Below are 19,273 nucleotides of genomic sequence, written 5' to 3'. Positions count from 1 at the left end.
ACTTACCTTCCATGAATCAGGCACCAAGGCAACTATATTATTACCCCCAAAAGTGTGGTTTTACTTTATACACAGGTTTTGTTCAGTCCTGCACCCAATTTCCTGACACTTCTTATTTTAATAAGCAGAACACAAACATTAACTTCCTATGCCATCCGCACTGCAGCTCAGCTCATTACTTCAGACAGTGCTCAGAAACAAAACAATTATATTGCTATTTCATAGCACCCCACATTGAACAGCTATAGTAACCATTGGCTTTTTGCCCTAATAATGCATTAATACTCTCTTGATACTCAAATTAAAACCAAAAAGCAACTAAAATAATTAAAAAACAAAAAAAAAAAGGCAAGACAAAAATCCTGGTAACTATTCATTTTTAAGAAGTAAATTTTTTATCTAGGCTTAAAATTGAGAGTGCAGATTATTTTCAAAGAAAAGATGAAGAAAACAATAAGATACTGCATACTTAGTTGAACTGAGGCCCTCAATGGTTGACATCATTTCATCATAAATATCTTCCTCTATCCTCCCCTTCTGAGATGAATTTCTGGGAACGAAATGAAGTCCATGACACAAATGCTATTCAGAAACAGGGAATGGCTACAGAAGACCACACTTTCAAAGCACATAAGTGGGAGAAGCTACCACAGAGACATTAAACAAGAATGCTCCAAACTCATAAACATACATCCATAAGCATTTTACTGAGCATTTCTCTAGTTATTCAAACCGTGCATTTTTTGAGACAATATTGTGATAAACTAAGAGGATTTTTGACAAGTGAGAATCATTTACTTGGTTAACTCAGCAGTACAGATACCATTGTAAGCTTTTCTACATATAGTGGCCAATTTTTTTTTTTACAGTATGATGGCATACATTAGTATTACTAACTAAAGGCATTATCTTGTAAAACATAACATATTTACTTATAATACAATGATAATAATTATTTATTTGGTACTATAATGCTTATAAACAAATCTAGCATTTCTGAGTAAGAAAACTAAAAGCTGAGGTAGCACAAACAGTTACAACATAGACATGTATACCACATGAGATGTCTTGATTTGTTTACAATGCTCTATAGGTCTCTTACTTCTCTACTCCCTTCCATCTTGCTACAGGCCATAAAGTAAAATACAACCTGAATGACTGAGTTGCCAGCAGGATGGAAGACGGGGGAAGCTCCTGTTAAGAGTCTAACAGTAACAAACGTCATTTGAGAAGTCTTTTAAAGGCCAAAGATTTAGCTTAACCTTTCTAATGCAGCAATACTGTACATGCTGACTAACCAGCCAAAATATCACATGCTTACAGTACCCTTAACTGCAAGAGAAGCACAGGGTCGCATATTTTAAAAGAAGAAAGTATTTGACAAACCTATCAGAGTTTCTCTGGCGCCCAGTGGAACACAAAGGTATTTCCTAAATCAAATAAGGAATCAAGAATAAGTTACACGCTCAGTAAATGGCAAACAACTATTGAAAATAAACTTCAGGAAGCTGCCAAAGCCATCTTTATTTAAAAACAAAAATCAAGAACCCTTCTCAAGTAGAAAAGTTTATTAATATCAATCCTTCCAACAATGTTCTCTGCTTTAACAATTGAGTGTTTTCTGATCAAAAAAATCATTTAAAAATAATTGAACAGATATTCCCTTTTATTTTTCTCCACAGCCAGAGAAGTAATTAACATCAGCAGAGGCAAGTAGACTGGAAGCCACTTCCCCAAACCTGAATGGACCAATACTTAATTTAACGCTTACTACAGCCATCTGTCCACAGATAGTAGTACAGCCTTGCTGCGCCTCCAGGAGCACACCTGAAAGCATGCACATCTCATTCCTGATTTCAGGAAGAAAAATAAGTTTTCTTAAATTTTAGAATCTTAACAATCTTAAGAATTCATCATCTTAGAAATCCTTTACTGATACAATCCTGTTGCAGGTAGAACCTGTGGACGGACTGTTAATTTTCTATACATTTTAAGTAAATATTGCATGCATCTGCAGGCTGGAATAAATAATCTTTTTTCCAAAACCACATGTAGTGAGTGAGCAGGACCCAAAGATGGAAAAATGTCGGGGGGGTGGGGGGAGAGAGATATTGTCAAAGTTTTACTTTGAAGGTTTACTGTGAGTATAGCATTCTAGAGAATGCCCGAGTCTGAATACTGTTAAATTCTGGCTGAAGTAGTTGTTTCAGAGATATCTTCTTAGTTCTGTGTACATATTTAACACCATGAGTAATAGCAGAATTTCAGCCACAAAACTCATATCAGATTTCAAGTGTCACACCATAGACACAAGGAGCAGCTTGCAATTTTAAGATAAGAATTGCTACTTTAAACCTCACCTTTCTTCGCTTTCCTTGTGAACTTGAAGAGTCACTGCTCACGCTCTCTCTGTGGTTCAAGTGGGCGAAGGGCCTGGCTGCTCCCCATGACTCTAAATAACGTGTCATCCGAACAGATGCTCGCATCTTCAGCCCATCATTAACTCTCGTTTTAGGGAGATTATTATTTGATATGCATTGTTTGGACTAACAGAAAACACACACATTTAAAAACCAGAAAATAACACAAATTACAAAGCAATGAAGCTCTGTGTACTTTGGTAGTTTAATCTATTTAGTAGGACCCTAAACACATACCAGCAATGTGTCAGTCAACCTCAACTCCTTTATCTCATTTCATTAGTGTGAGCTAAAGCAGATCATGACATAATTAATTTGCTCCAGCTGCCTTTACAAGCCTTCACTTGTAACATTGCAACATTCAAACTTCCTTTTTTACTTACAACAATGTGAGAGACTGCAGGATCTTATGAATAGATACAAATTCCTTGCAGTCAGCACCTCACCAGGGGAAGATTCCCAGTTCCTGAGCTAGGGTGTATCAAAACAGTGGTTAGAAGCAGATCCCACAAATTACAGACTCAGCATTAGATTATATCCCTGCGTCACACGTGATAAGTTAGACAATATATACAGGGCATACAGCAATACCCTTGTGGGTCTACAAGGAAGCTAAAAATGCAGAATAAACCAATATGTCAATCACTGGTTATCCTCTAACATTTCACAGGTATCTTCAGGTAAGCAGGGGCCATTTTAATAGCGTTAGATCCTCATTCTGAGCATATGTGCTGTGTAAATGTAGGGAGGGTTGCAGTGTTGACTACATAAAACATGCAACAAAGATAAGATTGTGTTCTTACTAATTAAAAGTGGCTCTATGCTGTTCCTTCCTGTAAAGCTCCTGAAGGAAAGAAGTTTGTCATTTTCATTCTTTTTCCGTTTGAAATATTTTACTTATCAACCACAAGCTGATTCAAACCTGCAATACTAAAGGTGTTTGTGGTTACCAGGCTCTAAAGGGACAACCAACAGTTGCTAGCTCTACACTCACATCCAAGATAGTGAGGAAGATGAAGTCAGAAGCTATTTTACAGGGAATATCTTTCTGAAGGCGGCCACAGAGTACAGGTATTCTTTCATGACTTCATTCCACCCTTTAACCTGGATTTGTGAGAGGTACACTTCACATAAACATAGTCAAATACGTATTTTTACTCTAAGTGGACCACATAAGAGGTTTCAATATAACACTTACTACCATCAAGCTAAAGACATCTCATAAAACTGTAAGTTGTGCTTTCAGATCTGAAGTCCAAAATCCGAGCTACTCAGACGGCTCATACATGCTTTAATTCTGTTGCTGAATTTAAAAGGTGTATGCACCACAGACACCTATGTCCTTAAAATGTATGTATATATTTGAATAAATACACATTTAAAAATAACCACATACCCTTGGATCAACAACTAAGTAGGTTTTGATATTCATGGATTCAAGGTAAGGATCCCTCAGGTGTCCATTCCCTTCTTCTACTTCGTATGCTTTGCCTAGGTGATTCAGTGTTGCTTCAGTGATGTGTACACGGCTGAGAAGGGGAAAAAGAACAAGAGACCCAAACACTTACAGAAAGGTCACATTAAGCATTTCATTTACATTTCAATGGCCACTGCTGACATTTCTCCTTTTCAGCCATCTTGTGATTTGGCAGCCAACTGCAAAATCCTGCCAGTGCTCAAAACCATATTTGCAATCCTTTACTGCAGTTCTTCACAGGGCATCTTTCATAGCAAGAATGCTGAAAAACACTTCCAGAATGGGATAGTATCAGTATAAAATTAAACTGAAATAAGCAGAGACATATAAGAAACAAGAATAAATGTGATCAAAGGAAATCTGATCACTGACAAGATGGACTTGCAGGCAGGTTGTTTCAGATGGCAAGAGCTGCGGAGAAAGCTCACAAACAAAGCACAAGGGAGGACTGTCTCAAGTTAGAAATGCATGAGGAGAGGAGATGGTTACAAAAGTCTGGAGGGAAAAACAGAAAAGGTTTTTTGTCAGCTAGGAGGATAATTCTGAAAGCCTGTCCCATCTGAAACAATCGGAGGAGAGCATAGCACAGCAACAACAGCAGCACGCTTCTAAGGGGAGCAGCTAGTATTTTTCTGTACCCATTCACACTTTCCCTTTAACATTACTTAGTTCAGTATCCTGAATCATATAGTTCCATATAAATTACAAGCAATATCTTTCCATAGAATTTCTCAACAAGAGACCTGTATTCATTAAATAGCATTTCATTTCTTAAATTCTACTTTATCTTCCCATGGCTTCTCTCACTTTTTTTTGGCATGGAGGGGTTAAACACTGCTGCCAGTCCTACATCTATCCGCACAGAGCTGGAAAGGAACATTCCCAGAATGGAAGCTGACAGAGTGCAGCACTCTCGCCTCACTACAGAAAGCAAGGGAATCACTATCCCTTCTTCTGCTTCCTTATACTGCATGAAGGTTTGCCTGGAGATCATTTAGCCAAGACCTGGAGACCACTGGCTGTGGCTTCCCACAAGGAAGACCAAAAATTCCTCAATACTTTTAAAGCCAAAAGGTAAGAGTTCTGGAATATAGAAGATGCATGGTTTTATTTGTCTACTGGTAATTGCCTCAAAAAAAATGTGGTCTTTAATTGTTACCCTGATTATGCAGTTTTGCAATCAAGGTGAATCTTCAAATCTGAAATTTTAAAGCTTTCTCTAAAGCATCACTTTCTCCCACAGAGCCTGGGTGATGTCTGTATGAACTGAGCCTTGGAATAGTCATGTACTGCAGCGCATTTTTTTGTGTTTTTCTGCTTACCTCAAAAAGCAGTACATGTGTTCACTATCCCCATGTTCCATTTTACCAAGCTTTCTCCCCCCTTTTCCCCAAATCACACACCACTGTGGGACATTTCAGATCCTACTGCAAACTTCTTCCCGTTTAAATTACTGTAACGAGGATTTCTCAGCAGTTACTAACACTCACTGGATTCTGAGATCAGTACATAACCAAAAACCGCTATTGCTAAAGCTGCCTCTCAGAGGCAAGCTGTAACACACATTATTGCACTTCCCATGCTAGTAAAGAGTACCTAGCATACTGCATTCAGTTTCCTATGCTTACAGGCCTGAGAATACCATGTTCTGATCTTTTGGGCATATACATATTAGGGAGAATGGGTCGTAAATGCATTTTTAATTTTGGTTTTATGCTAGTCCTTTCTGTTTTGCTGCTGTATTACATTTTTAGGAATGCAAATAATTTTTAAAATTGGAAGGAAGATGAACAAGAATACTCTGTCAATGGAAAGAAAATATTTATAAAGTAAGAAGTTTTCCTGCATCCTTTCAAAAGTCTTTAGAATTCCTTCATTTATAGAAACCCAAAATATACATACTTTATATTTTAAATAAAAACCTGCAACTGCTCCTAATGACAAAACTGCTGCTTCCAAAGGGGCAGGACTAGCTAACACTGGAATGGGGAATCCCAGACACATCTTTTTTTCCGCAGAGCAGGAAACAAATACATTTGCATAGTGAATAGAAACCCTTCCTCCCTGTGAGACTCAGTCTTCCACAAGTCGAAGGTTTCCTTTGGCTGATTTTGAACCACATGGTACGCGAGTGCTAGACACATATAGGTATAGGAAGCATTGTAATGCATTGCAAGTGTAATGTTTCTGAATCAGCATGCCAACCAGCTTTAATCTTTAACAGACTATCAAACATACGCATGCAGAATGTAATAGAATAACCAAAGTTTCCAAGATTAGGCAATGGTCCTAAACATGACTAAGAAAATGATATTTTCATACCATATTCAGTCATGTTGTTTGCTTTACCAACAAAAGAAACTTTACAACTCTGTATTTGTGTTTAATCATGCTGAGTCAACACACTAAAACACTCAACGTGGATGGTATTGCAACTGTTAACCAAAAAAAAATTAGTTTACTTTCTGTTTTGGCCACCAATGCAAGAAAATAATTTTATATTTATATCCCCTTATTGCTTTGCAGAAATTAACTTTTAAGTTACAAGCATATAGCTAAAAGCCGACTGAAGCATAGAAATAATAAGAAACCCTGTTACGTCCCTGGTTAGGATCACTTTCCAAAAGAAACCAATACTTTGATGCTTAAACATACACACACATGAATGTCATCCAATTAATAACTACTAATTTGCACAGACTGCCAAAAACCTACAAAATCATGGGCTTATTTGGAATGAAAAAAGGGAAACTTAATACGCAGGGTGAGGGGGAAGAGGGAAGTTCCTTATCTTAGTTCTAATCCCCAAGTTCAATTTAGGATATAGTATATTTTTCTAAATGCTGGTGGTTTTTAAAAGCACTTGTATCTGTCATTTTCAATGAGCATCTTTAAAAAAAATCAGCATGAATACGCGTCTCAGACCTAATCCTCTGCACTGCTGAGCAGCACACAGCATGTTACATTACTGCTTTGCCTCAAGCTCTTCCACTCAGGACCACTCTCCTTCCTGTTCTGCCCATGACAAATGCTACAGAGAGAAGATGCAACAACCAACAGACCCAAACTCTCCTTGCTTGGATGCTCCTTGTGAGGCTACATTTTAGTTTTTGTGTTGTTCACTTCTTTTTTTTGGGGGAGGGAGGAGAGGTAGTTATGAATATAGAGTTGAACCCATCAATATATTAACAGAAACACTAGGTAAATATGCAGCTTTGTCTTGTCGACATAAGTAGCATATGTATTCTTTAGGTAAATTTACAAATATAGTATTATACCTGTGCACATGAATTAACTAAATCAACACAATGCACTGCTGAGGACACACAAGTTTCTCCAGTGAAGAGAAGGTCAAGAAAGAGTCGCTTGCCTAAGAATAGAATTTTACAGCCCACTGAAAATAGAATCAGAAAATATTAACATTTTACAGCCCCGGTAAGTACACATTTGTCCTATTGTCATCATCTCATTATGAAGATCTGTGTCATGGCACAGTTACAGTTTCAGACTCATAAACCAGGATTATAAAAACCATGATGACAGAGTGCATTAGCACTGACAGGGAAGATTCTCACCCAGGTACGCCAGAGGATTCCATACGGTTTGCTAAGGACACATCGTGAGACCAGACATCGTACTGCCACTTCCGGAGGCCAATGACACCACACAGCACATTCCCAGAATGAATGCCAACCCTCATGTTGATATCCACTCCCGTGGCTTCTCTCACCTGCCTGTGGAGGGAGGAGAGTATTAGAGAATAAGTTACACCTGTGAGTTTCTCTCCACCTCCTGGAGATCCCTTAAGATTTAGTCTCATTATACACTTAGTGCAAAAGACAAGAGACAAACTTACAACCCAGTGTGTAACTATTCAACTACAGCTAAGAAATACACTTTGAATTTTGACAAAAATTACTTTATTCAATATCTTCATAGCCTCAATATATTAAAGAGTCTTCTGTGCTATACTTACTTTATTGCTTCACACATGTCAAGTCCCATTTTAACACAATTCCTGGCATGAACCGGTAAGGACACAGGTAGTCCGGAGACACAGTAGTAACAGTCTCCCAGGATTTTTATTCTCATGCACTCATTCTCCTGTGAAATTATAGTAAACACATTTAACAGGAAAAAAAAGTAGTCTAGTGACACCAAAACTAGGACTTTTCTGTATCATTTTGAGAAAGTCAGGCTTCATTCAGTCCTTGTTAAAGCAAAACTTACTTGTCTTTTCCCACATCCAAATGCCTGGACATTGCTCAATGTCCAATGTAAGAAGAATGACCACTTCAAGCACTTCTGAAATACAATCATCTTGCTCGTTCTGACTTTATTTTTGAAACTGTGTGCAACTGAGAAACTATAAGTAAAAATAAAACTGTCACAGAATTTGCCATCCAGAGGATGAAATCTTCCTTTCCATTTTTTAATCTCTGTCTTTTTTAACACCTGAACTACAGGCAGTTTGTTCACCTTTTCCTCAATTTTTGCATGGCAGGCTCGTAAGTAACATTGCGCAGCATCCTGTAAGACCCACACAGGATTTAGAGAGAAGTGAGGAGTTAAGCTGCCCAACCTGGTAACTTTGCAGAAGCAGAATAGGACTTTTTGTTTCAAATATGACTGAAAAGGAAGCTGCATATACTACACTTTGCTATCGCTAATATGAAAAACATGCAATACTATCTGGCAGCAGAAAACTTTTTCCTAACTGTGCAACAGACGATACTGCTGCCTATGACTGCCTGGAAAGAGGAAAGGGGAAGAGCAAAGAGCTCCTCATACGGTCTTTTGCTAAGACATTATTGAAGAATTTTAACTACAAAGGTTGCAAGCAAGCCAGGGATAATTCTACAAGGCTATATAGTGTTTGACTGGTGAGTAGAGATGGCTTCATTTGAGCCAGCTCACACCCTCAGCTGCCCAACCCTCCCTGCTGTAGGAACAGCCTGGCAGTTCTTCAATCAACTCAAATATCAGCCCAAATCACCGGCAATTTATCAAACTAAGCTATTCTCCCTCATGAGTCAAAGCCTTAAGAGAACATCCGTCATTCTGCACCATGTTACTGACCGCTGCAGCAAGCAACAAGCTTACATGATCAGCAGGGGAACCCAGCCCTAGATTAGAGCTGTTAGACTTCAGCATCCAGCTCGGTGTCCAGGTTAGCCATCAACTTTTACTAGGTAAACCAGAGCCCACAACATTTTTACAGTATGGAAAAGATGACTGAGAACACTCCTTGGCAGAACAAAAATAGCTCAGAAAGCAGGAATCTCTTCTTACAGTTCAACCACAGAGTTGCAAAAGACCTTGACTCACTAAATCCAGACATTTTTAAACAGTGCAATTTGAAGACAGGAGAAATTGAAACCTACCGCTCAAAATCTGGAATCTTTTATATTTTTGTATGTGAGGAACCGTTGCAAAAAATTACCAGATAGGTTTAACCTCACCTTCTTCTTCAACATAAAAAACTCGTGGCACCTAAGATGAAATGGCTTATTCTGTGTGTTCTGAATAGCTGCTTCACAATAATACAGTATTTAGTATGACTCTCTTATTGGCCAATACTTTTGTTACAGCAACTGTTTACAGTAGTTTTAACAACCACCGAATTCATATACATACAAAGATTAGCAATGTCACTTAGTCAAAACCATTAACTAGGGTTTTAGCCAGGTTTTAGTCGGTGATATATTTAATATTTTATTCAGTGACATCCACAGAGGTTTAATTAAAGTTATTTCACTCCTCTGCTGTATCAATATTTTTGGAGTTTTTCCACTTTTTCTAAAAGAATTTCTAGAATTTCACAAGCCCAAGATTTTCCAAGTCCATTAATTGTCTAATTTACACTGAGTATATCCAAATACAGTAAATTATGAAATCAAAGCCACATCTTTAAACCATGGGAAGTTTTGACAGCTAGACACTCACTAGTCTTGACTTATGCTTTACCAATGTTAGATTTCTAGAAGCACAATTTGGGTTGGTTTCTGTTTGTTGGGTTTTGTCACATAGGATGCAACAAAACACAGCGTTTATTTTCCTAAAGCCACATTTGCCTCACAGTACTAACACAAAAATCAGTGGATATGACAGAACATACGCCTAGGATTAGGATCAGATTTGGGGAATAACAGAAGTCATCACACAGAGTCAAATCATGCAAACACATATATGATACAGTTCCTGTAATGTGAGAACTCAAAAACAGAGTCTGCAATTACAGTTGCAAAGAAATTAACCTCAAGGAACACTTGGAAGTTGAAGAACTACTGCCAGCCCGAAGGGTCAGTAGTGAGCGTATCTCATCACAGGGGCCGTTTTAATCACTTCATATTCTTACATTTTCCTGTAAGCACCCATTACTAATTATTACTCCTGAGTAAAGAACTCCTTGGTCTGATGCAGTATGACTTAATTTATGAATGTAAATGTGTGCCTGAGAGTTCTTCGTTTACAGAGCCAACAATCCTTCTTACTGAATACAGCAAAGCTTCTCGATAGAGCTTGTATACAGTACTTCTTCCAGCCCTATTACAACTATTTCTTTCCATCAGACAATTCCCTGAACAATACAGATAAACCTCCAGACTCAAGAATTAGAATTACAGTAACAGCTTGCTAAATGTCCCAATTTTGATATAAATTTTGCTGGAATGTGATTTTGCTAGTTAGCTTTAAAGCTAAAACAGTCTTTCCTTCCTGACTTCAGAAGCACTAACACCAACTGCCCCCTGTCTTGTGGAAAAGACAGATTTTTTTTCCAGTTGTGGCCTTTATCCCTACTGCACAACAAACTGCAACACCTACCTTTGCAATCTGATCAAATTTTCCAAAAAGTTCATTCAGCATCACTACTAGTTCCTTAGGAGAGCAGTCACTGGCAAGGCGAGTAAATCCTACAATGTCTGCATAAAGAATGCTAGACAAGAACAAAAGAGAAAACCAACGTAATAGAAATACGAAGATATGTCTATTCTACAGTTAGCTTAAATATTACAATGCATTTAACAGAAAGCATCTCTCTCCTTGGAAAACAACTCCAGAAAAAGGATTCAAGTATCTCAACTGATTAGAAGACAACACATTAGCTCATGACATGTTACCTTCCCACAACAGAAAAGAAGCTCATTCAGCCTGAAAGTCTACTTCCAAATTTTAATTTCACTGGACCATATACACTGTTAAGAATCAGCAGCTTACATTAATACAATTACTTCTAGATTTTGCACTTACCTAACATTTTGGTGCCTTTTTACATATAGACTATGGAAGTTATTGTCATGCATTTGCCTATTATCATTAGTTTCCTTTAGTCGCTCTATGATTGCTAGCTTCATTTCCATAGAGATATGAGCCGGCAGTATGGATAAAAGCAAATTTTCCTAAAAGGAGAGGGGGGAGGGAAAAAAAGTCAATGATACAAAATTCTGAACACAGTAAATTTGAAACTGCAGGATTTCAGTGACTGCAAGAAGGAATAGAAAACAAAAGAGACACCTTTATTCAAATAGCCTTTGAGTAATGCAAGTCAGGGTTCCCAGAAAAGGCTTTCACATTTCTGTTCTCAAAATCATGGACTTTACAGCTAAGTAAGGGTGTTGCCTTTTTTTCTTCTTTTGTTCCTTGAAACCTATATGTGACATCTCTCTGTAACTATGAGACACATCAAAATTCAGCATTCAGTACCACAATTTCAGAATAAATGAACATTTATTTTGCCCACCAATCTCAGTGTTATGCTAGCATTGTCCAATAAAGCTTCTAGTAAAAGCTTGTATTTTGTAGTGAAAACTATGTAGTATTGAAAACCCTGGTGAATTCTCAAATGCTGAAAAAGCAGCAACAGATACCAAAGTGTCGACACCATGCTGCTACAGCTTAAAGGAACTGATGCCTCTGAAAGAAAGTCTTTTGAACTGAGTGAGAATACAGACTCTTCAAAACCCACTTACATTGTTTGACTGTTCAGTGCACTGTTTTACACTGGCTTTGACTCAAAAGTCTTTTCTTCAAAGACAACCCTGCTAAGTTGCTGGGCAGAAGAGGAAGACAAAAAGAGAGTACTTTTAACCCAGGAAGGGCCCTGCCCCAGGGACAGAGTCACCAAAGAGGAAATGTTGCATGGAGCAGCTACAAGCAGGAACTTTTTCAGACGACATCACCAGCAAGGTCAACACATTGTGTAACTGAGTAAAATGCTGTCCTCTTGGACCAAATCTTTTCGGTTTTCTGTCCCTTTTTCCTGAATACCCAATGCAGCACTTTCAAAGGGCAAAAAGCCTGTGCCTGCCACCAAAATGAAATGCCTTGGGATCACAATGGGAGCCCTTGAGCATCAATTACTGTCCTACACTACGTATACACAACAATTTAGTTTGAGACTGCTCCCAGAAACAGAAACACCTCCTTCTCCTCCTCTAGCATTTTAATACTAGGCAAGTCAACTTCAGGGAGCAATTTAAACTGACAGCAGAGCCCAGTGAATGCAACAGGGCCACTTGAGGCTGACACATTACACAGTTTTCAAGGAAGTGATGATGAACCCTGAACTGCATTTCTCACATCATCTTCACAGAGGAAAATTGGGTAGCAAAAAGGAGACTCAAAATTGTGTGACAAATTACAACACAGATGAAAAGCAAGCTATCCATAGACTTCAACCATATCTACTCTTCAAACAAGCAACCATAAAAACCATGCAAGTTACCACATCACCCAAAGAATGAGAGCGCAGTGCCTGTATAAGCTGATCAGATGCTTCCCTGATGTGTGGGGAAATTCTGCCAGGACTTTCATGCAGATTTGTCCTCTCATCTCACAAGATTAGCATCAGAGAACAGATCACATTAGCACTGTGGCGTTTTCTTCTTTTCAATTTGATCCTGTCAGCCACTTTTCAGCCCCTTCATTTTATTTAATAACTTGTGGGCAGAGAACTTGGTACCTATCAGCCTTCTAGGGCTGCTGTTCTTAACCCTATTTATACCAGGATAACAGAGGGAAGGTGCCCTAGTTTCAGCTTTAATGCTTCTTTACAATCCTTCCTTGGTAAGAAATTTATGTTCCTTGCTTATTCTTTAAATACCACTGGAGTTTATGGAAATAAACATTTTCAAACTCAAATGCTGTAATGTATTACACAATTTCTTTTTCTCCTTTAGGCTTCAATTTTCTTCTAGCAAAAGAAAAATAGTTTGTGAGACAAGAAAATACAAGAATAATAATACTTCAGGATTCAAAGCAAAAAAATATTGCCAAGGTTACCATGAAACTAACTGTTGAAATTACAGGTATTTTTCAGGGCATTAAGGGCATGTTCTTTTAAGTTACCTTGGGTCAGTCTCAGTAACCTTTTACACTGGGGAAAAAGTACCTAAAATAACTGGAAATTACATTCCTGTTAAAAATATGGTGATTTTCATATAGACAAGCCACAGAGAACAGCTTCCTCCCTTTAATTTCCTTCTTTTGTTACAAATGGCACAACTTTTATTTTTGACACTAGGTGGGTATCACAAAGATTGGACCAAGCCTTTCAACATGCATTAGTCACCAACTATATAAAATTATACAGACTTCAGAAATTCAAACAAACAATTCATAACATGAATTAATTCACTCACTTGTTGCCTCTTTTCAATCTTCAATTTCATTCGGACCTGAATGCACTTTAAGGTATATCTGTACAAATCCCACGAAGCAACCTGCATTTGGCGTTTGTGAAATGCACCCATCAAGTTACCACAAAGGAAAATGATGGCATTGGCAAATAGCTGCACAAGAAGAAAAACATTTACTTACTGCAGAACAGTCATTGATACTTCACTAACACATATACTAGTCCCTGAAAAACAATCATCAACCCCAGACCACATGCAATTTATCCTATCACACACCAAATCACAGTGTTGCAATTAGCCAGGATGCACCAGGGGATATCAGGTAACTTGCACAGTCACAGACATTCCTGTTCAAACATACAGTAGTATAATAAAACAGAAGATTCTGCTGTATCAGTTAGCACCTATTTGCAGGCACCAGTGTTTGATGCACGGAGAAACCCACATCAAACACACTCATGCAACAGTGTGCTGTGTGAAGCCTGACACACACTTGCATCAAAAGAGCTGGGGTGCTCCTTTGAATACACCATATTAATAAGTGTTGGTGAAACTTATTAAAAAACACCCAGTGGCACTTCCAGGTCCTACTGACGCCCCAGGGCAGCAAAAGCCCTTTTGATCCACCCAGTAGGCAGTGCCAGGTGAAATTAGATAGACCCATCTGAAACAGCACAGACTGGGAAGAATGATTGTGACAGAGTCTGTCATATTTTGAGTAACTTAATTAAGAAATTAAAATGATAATTCTGCTTCTTACACTTAGGGTAGAAAACCAAAATTCATTCTAGATTAAAATAATTGCAATTTTAAGCTTGCAAACCACATTGGACCCAACATCCAAACCCATGCATTTGACAGATCCATGGGAAAGCTTGGAACTTATTTAAACAGGAAGTTATGCCAATATCAAATGGTAATAAGACTAGGGTTTTTAATTACTTAATCAAGGAGTATTTCCTTACCTGAAATAGAATGGATTCCTTATTTTCCTGGGAAGTCATGCTTACCATAATGCTTAGAACAATAATATGGGAGAGAGCAGAAAGAACGCTAATTATGACAGCACCTCGCATCCCAAAGGGTAGCATGGTATAAACTGTGAAGATTATGAATAGAAAGAGTGGCACCTTTGGAAAGAAAGACAGAAAGAAAGAAAAAAAAAAGGAAAATAATCACACATACGTGATATGAGGTGCCTACCAAAAATCACTACAGAACAAGGAGGAAAATAGCAGGATCTTGCTCATTTTCAGGCTGAACAATTAAATATTGACGTTTCCAAAAGCACAATTAAAACCATAAGGACAGTGGCAGTCCTAAAAGCTTTGAGGGAATTAGCAGCTATAGATTCATAGATAAAACAGTTTAACATGATATATCACCTTTAAGTTTTTCAGTTGTCCTTGCCCTTCCATCCTGAATTTATCAATTACATCTGAAGATGGACTTTGTACATCCCATACAAGGAACAGTGTGTTGCAAGGATAGAAATATCGAATACAGTCAGATTTCTCACCTTCTCCAAGTCATTATTTTAATATTAATACCACCCAATCACGTGTATATATTTACTCTCTATTTGATAAAAAACAAAAATCCAACCAATACTTCCTGTTGCTGATACAATAATTATTGTTGCCACTAACTACATATTCAGCTGCACAGATTTTACAAAATGCACGATGGTCCACTAAACTACTAGGGAGCAGGTCTATAAAACTTAAATCCATACTTAGAGCTTTGCTATAGTGTTTAGCTCATATATATGGAAAGTAACAACCCCAATCAGAGAATATTGCAGTGCTCCTGGCTCAGCTCCATCTCATCATTGCAACTCAATCTGTGCCGTTCCAGACATGAGCTTCCCTTAAAGAAGCTTCAAGGCCCAGTCTGCATTTAATAGTTTTGCCAGAATTAATAGCTTCACTGGGACAACAATAAACAGACAAACAAGAAAATAAGAGTTTCATTCAACAAAAGTTACCTTTTCATGTTCATTCCAACCCAAACCATTCTATGATCTTTACCATTTTAGCTGGACTGAAAACAACCTTTTCTGCCATATGTACAAGCCCTTTCACACAATGTTCTGAACACTGTAACAGTTTTATAAGCATGGACAAGCAAAGGTCATACCTGCATTTAAATAGTAGCTTTAATTAGTGATAAATTCATAACTTAAGATAAAAGTCTGAAATGAACCTGCTCACTTCTACTTTCTAATCTAGCATCTCCTTATATTTGAGGCTTTAAATCAATATTAATGAATTATTACCACATGACAACACCACAAGGCACCAGCTTGCAGCACTGAAAGCAGCAAAACCAAATCTTGCTTTGTTACATGTTTGTTAAGAACACTGTATTTTGGTTTTTTCCTAAAGTAATAGGTTCTTCCTTAAGTTAAAAAGTACTGAACAGCAACTGTAAATACACAGTGCTGGCTCTAGGCCATAACACAAATCAGATTTTGGTCATTTAACTGATAAGTTATATCTTTCATTATTTGAAAGAAAGAGGGGAAGAGTCAGTAAAACAAGATACACAGTCATTTTTATTTCATTAAAAACTCTTCTGTTTATATTATGCGATCTTAGGAGGAGTTTCCTACAGATTATGGTATTTTTGGCATCATGATATCGCCCGTCTTCTGATCAGAGATACTGAGCAATGGACTTTAGCCACACCCAGCTATGCCAGGATGTGTCATTAATTCTCATTGTTCATTTCACCTCTCCCACTGATTTGAAAACAGCCTCCCTAGGGCACACCCAGCCCTAGACTCCTTTATACATTTCTTGAACCCCACTTCGACCCTATAAATTAACAAAGCAAGTATTATTAACGAAAAACTCTCTCAAACACGAATTCATGGTAATTAAGATTTAGTAAGGACTTAAATAAAAAATACAATTTAATTACAACTTAAAGATGCAATTCCCACACAAATTTATGCAGGAGTCCAATTTTCTCAGCTGAACTGTATTTTCATTATAATAAAAAATACAAACTAGAATTTACTAAAATAAAACTATAAAACCAATTTAGGAATGTGAATCTAAATCTCACAAAAAGTTTATTATGCAATTATAATCTTCAGAAAAAAATAAAGCCCACAAAACACATTTGTATATACTGGCTACCAGTTTCATATAAGTACCTGAATGAACAAGATATACATACCTGTTCCCACAGTTGATAATCATTCTCTCTTTCAAAAAGCGACACATATCCTACGATTAAGAAGCAAATCCAAATCATAACTCCAAATAGCATCAGCCACCTCCGAAACAGGGATTCGATACACAAAAGTAAGTACATGACTGCAAACATGACAAGAGCAGCACATACTGCAATGATGAAGGCAAGATGATAATGTGCTTCCTGTAAAAGGAGAACGAAGTGTTATAGTTGGTTTAAATGTCCCCTTTGGAAAAAAACAAACATAAAATGCTATGCTATACTGCCCTGGAAACAGCTTAAGTAGCTTTAAAAGATGCTAACCTGAGTTCCTAAGTAGTCTAACTGTGGCAGCATTATTTCCTCATACTCACACATACAGAGATAATAAATACTATTATAGATATCCAGCCTACCCCAGTTCCAGAATTATTTCAAAAATTAGTGGGTTTTTCTTTTAAGCTAAGGTCTAACTATGCTATGTTGTACAAAGCAGGTGTACCCAAAGAAATGCATTTGAGGAGTTCAAGCTTTACTAAAAAGTTGATTTTTTAGTTTTACAAGAGATGACTTCTTACATATAAATAGCATTGCTACTTCTTTTCTTTTTCAAGATAATAAAAGCTAAAAGGGATATAAGTGCAATTGGTAAGATTAGATTTATTGCTAAAGAGAGACTTAAAGGTACTTTATTATGAAGCACAGTATTTGGAGAGCAGTGTTAGAAGGCAATGAAGGATCAGAACAGCTTCCTTATTACTTTTTACAACATTATCTTTAAATCAACTCCCCTTTTCAACAGCTGTCAACTGGACTGGCTTGAACATTTAATTTCTTTACAGAAAGTTCATACTACACAACAACAAATTCTTTAAACTGCATCTTTCCTATGCCTACAGGATCCCTGTTCCTTAATAACTAACTATTGATTCAACGGGTCACCCGTTGAACCTGGGAGATCACCTGTTGTACTGGGAGATTCCTGTTGTATTTGAATTAATAGCTACAAATGCTTCAATTAAAACAAAGAAATCGCCTCAGGAATTCAAACCAATGAATCACTATATTCTTTTACATTTCTTAGCTGACTCTAAAAAACAAAATATGAGAAATGAAGTACACTTTAACTTATGTCCTTGTTCCTTCCTTGGTCCCTTTATTATTGCTTTACTATCCTAGCTACTATTTAGCATAGATTATGATTTGTTCATAACATATAGGAAGACAAGAACAATACTTATAGTAACTGCATGTGCCTATCAACACAGTCTCCTCTCTTCCCTGTCCCTTCAAAAACATGCACACCATTACATACATAATTACTTGATATAACACTGCAACTTTGATACCATACGGATCAAAAAATTATTTAGCTAAGTTTTTTGTGTATTGTTATAGTGACTTCTCATCATCTTTGTAAATATCAAACACAAAGAAAAAGCTATACTCACCTCAGTGGTAAAAAAGACTATAATAAGAGTAGTCCAGAAGATGATTGCAATGAAGAGCAGCAGTAGCAGGAGCGGATGCTGCTGGCTCGTATAGCGGTACTTCTCATAGAGTGGGTCTGACATCCTGCAGTCATCAGTTTCATTGAAGAAGTATTTACCTTTAGCTGGCATTTTCTTCCAGGTTAGCTGCTATTGCACTCAGTGCACAGAATAAGACACAGCTGAAGCTAGTGCTTCAAAGAGAAGGTTTGTCTTTTCGCTGCTGCCTCTGCAGTCTTCAGGCACACTGAGTAACCCACGTTTTCTGGCTGTACTTCTCATGAGCATTAACTTCAGATTTCCAATGCAACCAGAAGCAATAGAGTTAGCCTCCCCACAACCACAGGCAAGTCATCATCAACCTGTATTTGTGAAGAGAAGAGGTTTTAGTGTGGGGGGGTTTTTTAATTATTATTTTGCAAGTCTCTAACTCCTTTCCATAATCTTGCATATCACTTCCCAGGATGAACTCTGCAGAGACATTCATTAATTGAATGTATTCCAGTTATGTGTATAGAGTGTTGCCCAAGGCAAAAAAGGGCAAAGCACATTCCTTAAACTTCCTATTTGCACGCTCTAACCAGTGAGCAACCAGTCTCTTGCTGGCAGGGTGGAAGCCCAACAGCCCTGTGAGTGGGCTATGGTGCCCAGCAGCTGCAGGGGCAGGGCTCAGGCAGCGCTCACCAGCGCCTGCCCTACGCACGCCAACTGTGCCCTGCTCTAACAGCTGAAACATTTTCCTATCAAAACCGTACTAAATCTGTTTTGCTGCCTTTTGAGCAAATGACTGAGTTTCCATAAGCATGTTGTGTAACTGAATACTAACTCTTCCGAAGTGATGTGCATGCCTCTCTGTGTATATATACCTGAAAGCTTTAATCACGTTATACGTTGTATTCTTTTTCAGAACATACAACTTAAAAATTAAGAAATCCTTTTTTTATTCCTTTCACACTTTAATTAAAAGGCATAGAAAAAGAGAAAAGAATACAGCTGTCCAAACCAAAATTCACTAAACTTTTTTTTAAATGAAAAAGATAGTTAACATCTAGTTCTATATACTTT

General features: G+C 37.6%; 1 protein-coding gene across 1 annotated transcript in view; it reads right to left on the bottom strand.

Moving 5' to 3' along the window:
• The window catches only part of ADCY7 (adenylate cyclase 7), a 31,892-nt gene extending 13,552 nt beyond the window's left edge, over positions 1-18,340 (bottom strand). The window contains exons 1-12 of the mRNA XM_010015120.1: positions 18,170-18,340; positions 16,722-16,922; positions 14,501-14,665; positions 13,539-13,688; positions 11,149-11,297; positions 10,723-10,834; positions 7,874-8,001; positions 7,473-7,631; positions 3,817-3,949; positions 2,361-2,546; positions 1,387-1,430; positions 470-550 (exon numbers count right to left, since the gene is read on the bottom strand). Coding sequence (XP_010013422.1) covers positions 470-550; positions 1,387-1,430; positions 2,361-2,546; positions 3,817-3,949; positions 7,473-7,631; positions 7,874-8,001; positions 10,723-10,834; positions 11,149-11,297; positions 13,539-13,688; positions 14,501-14,665; positions 16,722-16,922; positions 18,170-18,340 — 1,679 coding nt within the window. The remainder of the gene's footprint in view (positions 1-469; positions 551-1,386; positions 1,431-2,360; positions 2,547-3,816; positions 3,950-7,472; positions 7,632-7,873; positions 8,002-10,722; positions 10,835-11,148; positions 11,298-13,538; positions 13,689-14,500; positions 14,666-16,721; positions 16,923-18,169) is intronic.
• Positions 18,341-19,273: the final 933 nt, after the last annotated feature.

Source organism: Nestor notabilis, unplaced genomic scaffold (genome assembly GCF_000696875.1).
Source record: "Nestor notabilis isolate BGI_N333 unplaced genomic scaffold, ASM69687v1 scaffold7595, whole genome shotgun sequence".
Classification (NCBI taxonomy): domain Eukaryota; kingdom Metazoa; phylum Chordata; class Aves; order Psittaciformes; family Psittacidae; genus Nestor; species Nestor notabilis.
Note: the sequence above shows the minus strand (reverse complement) of the source record. Positions and strands in the feature narration are given on the sequence as shown.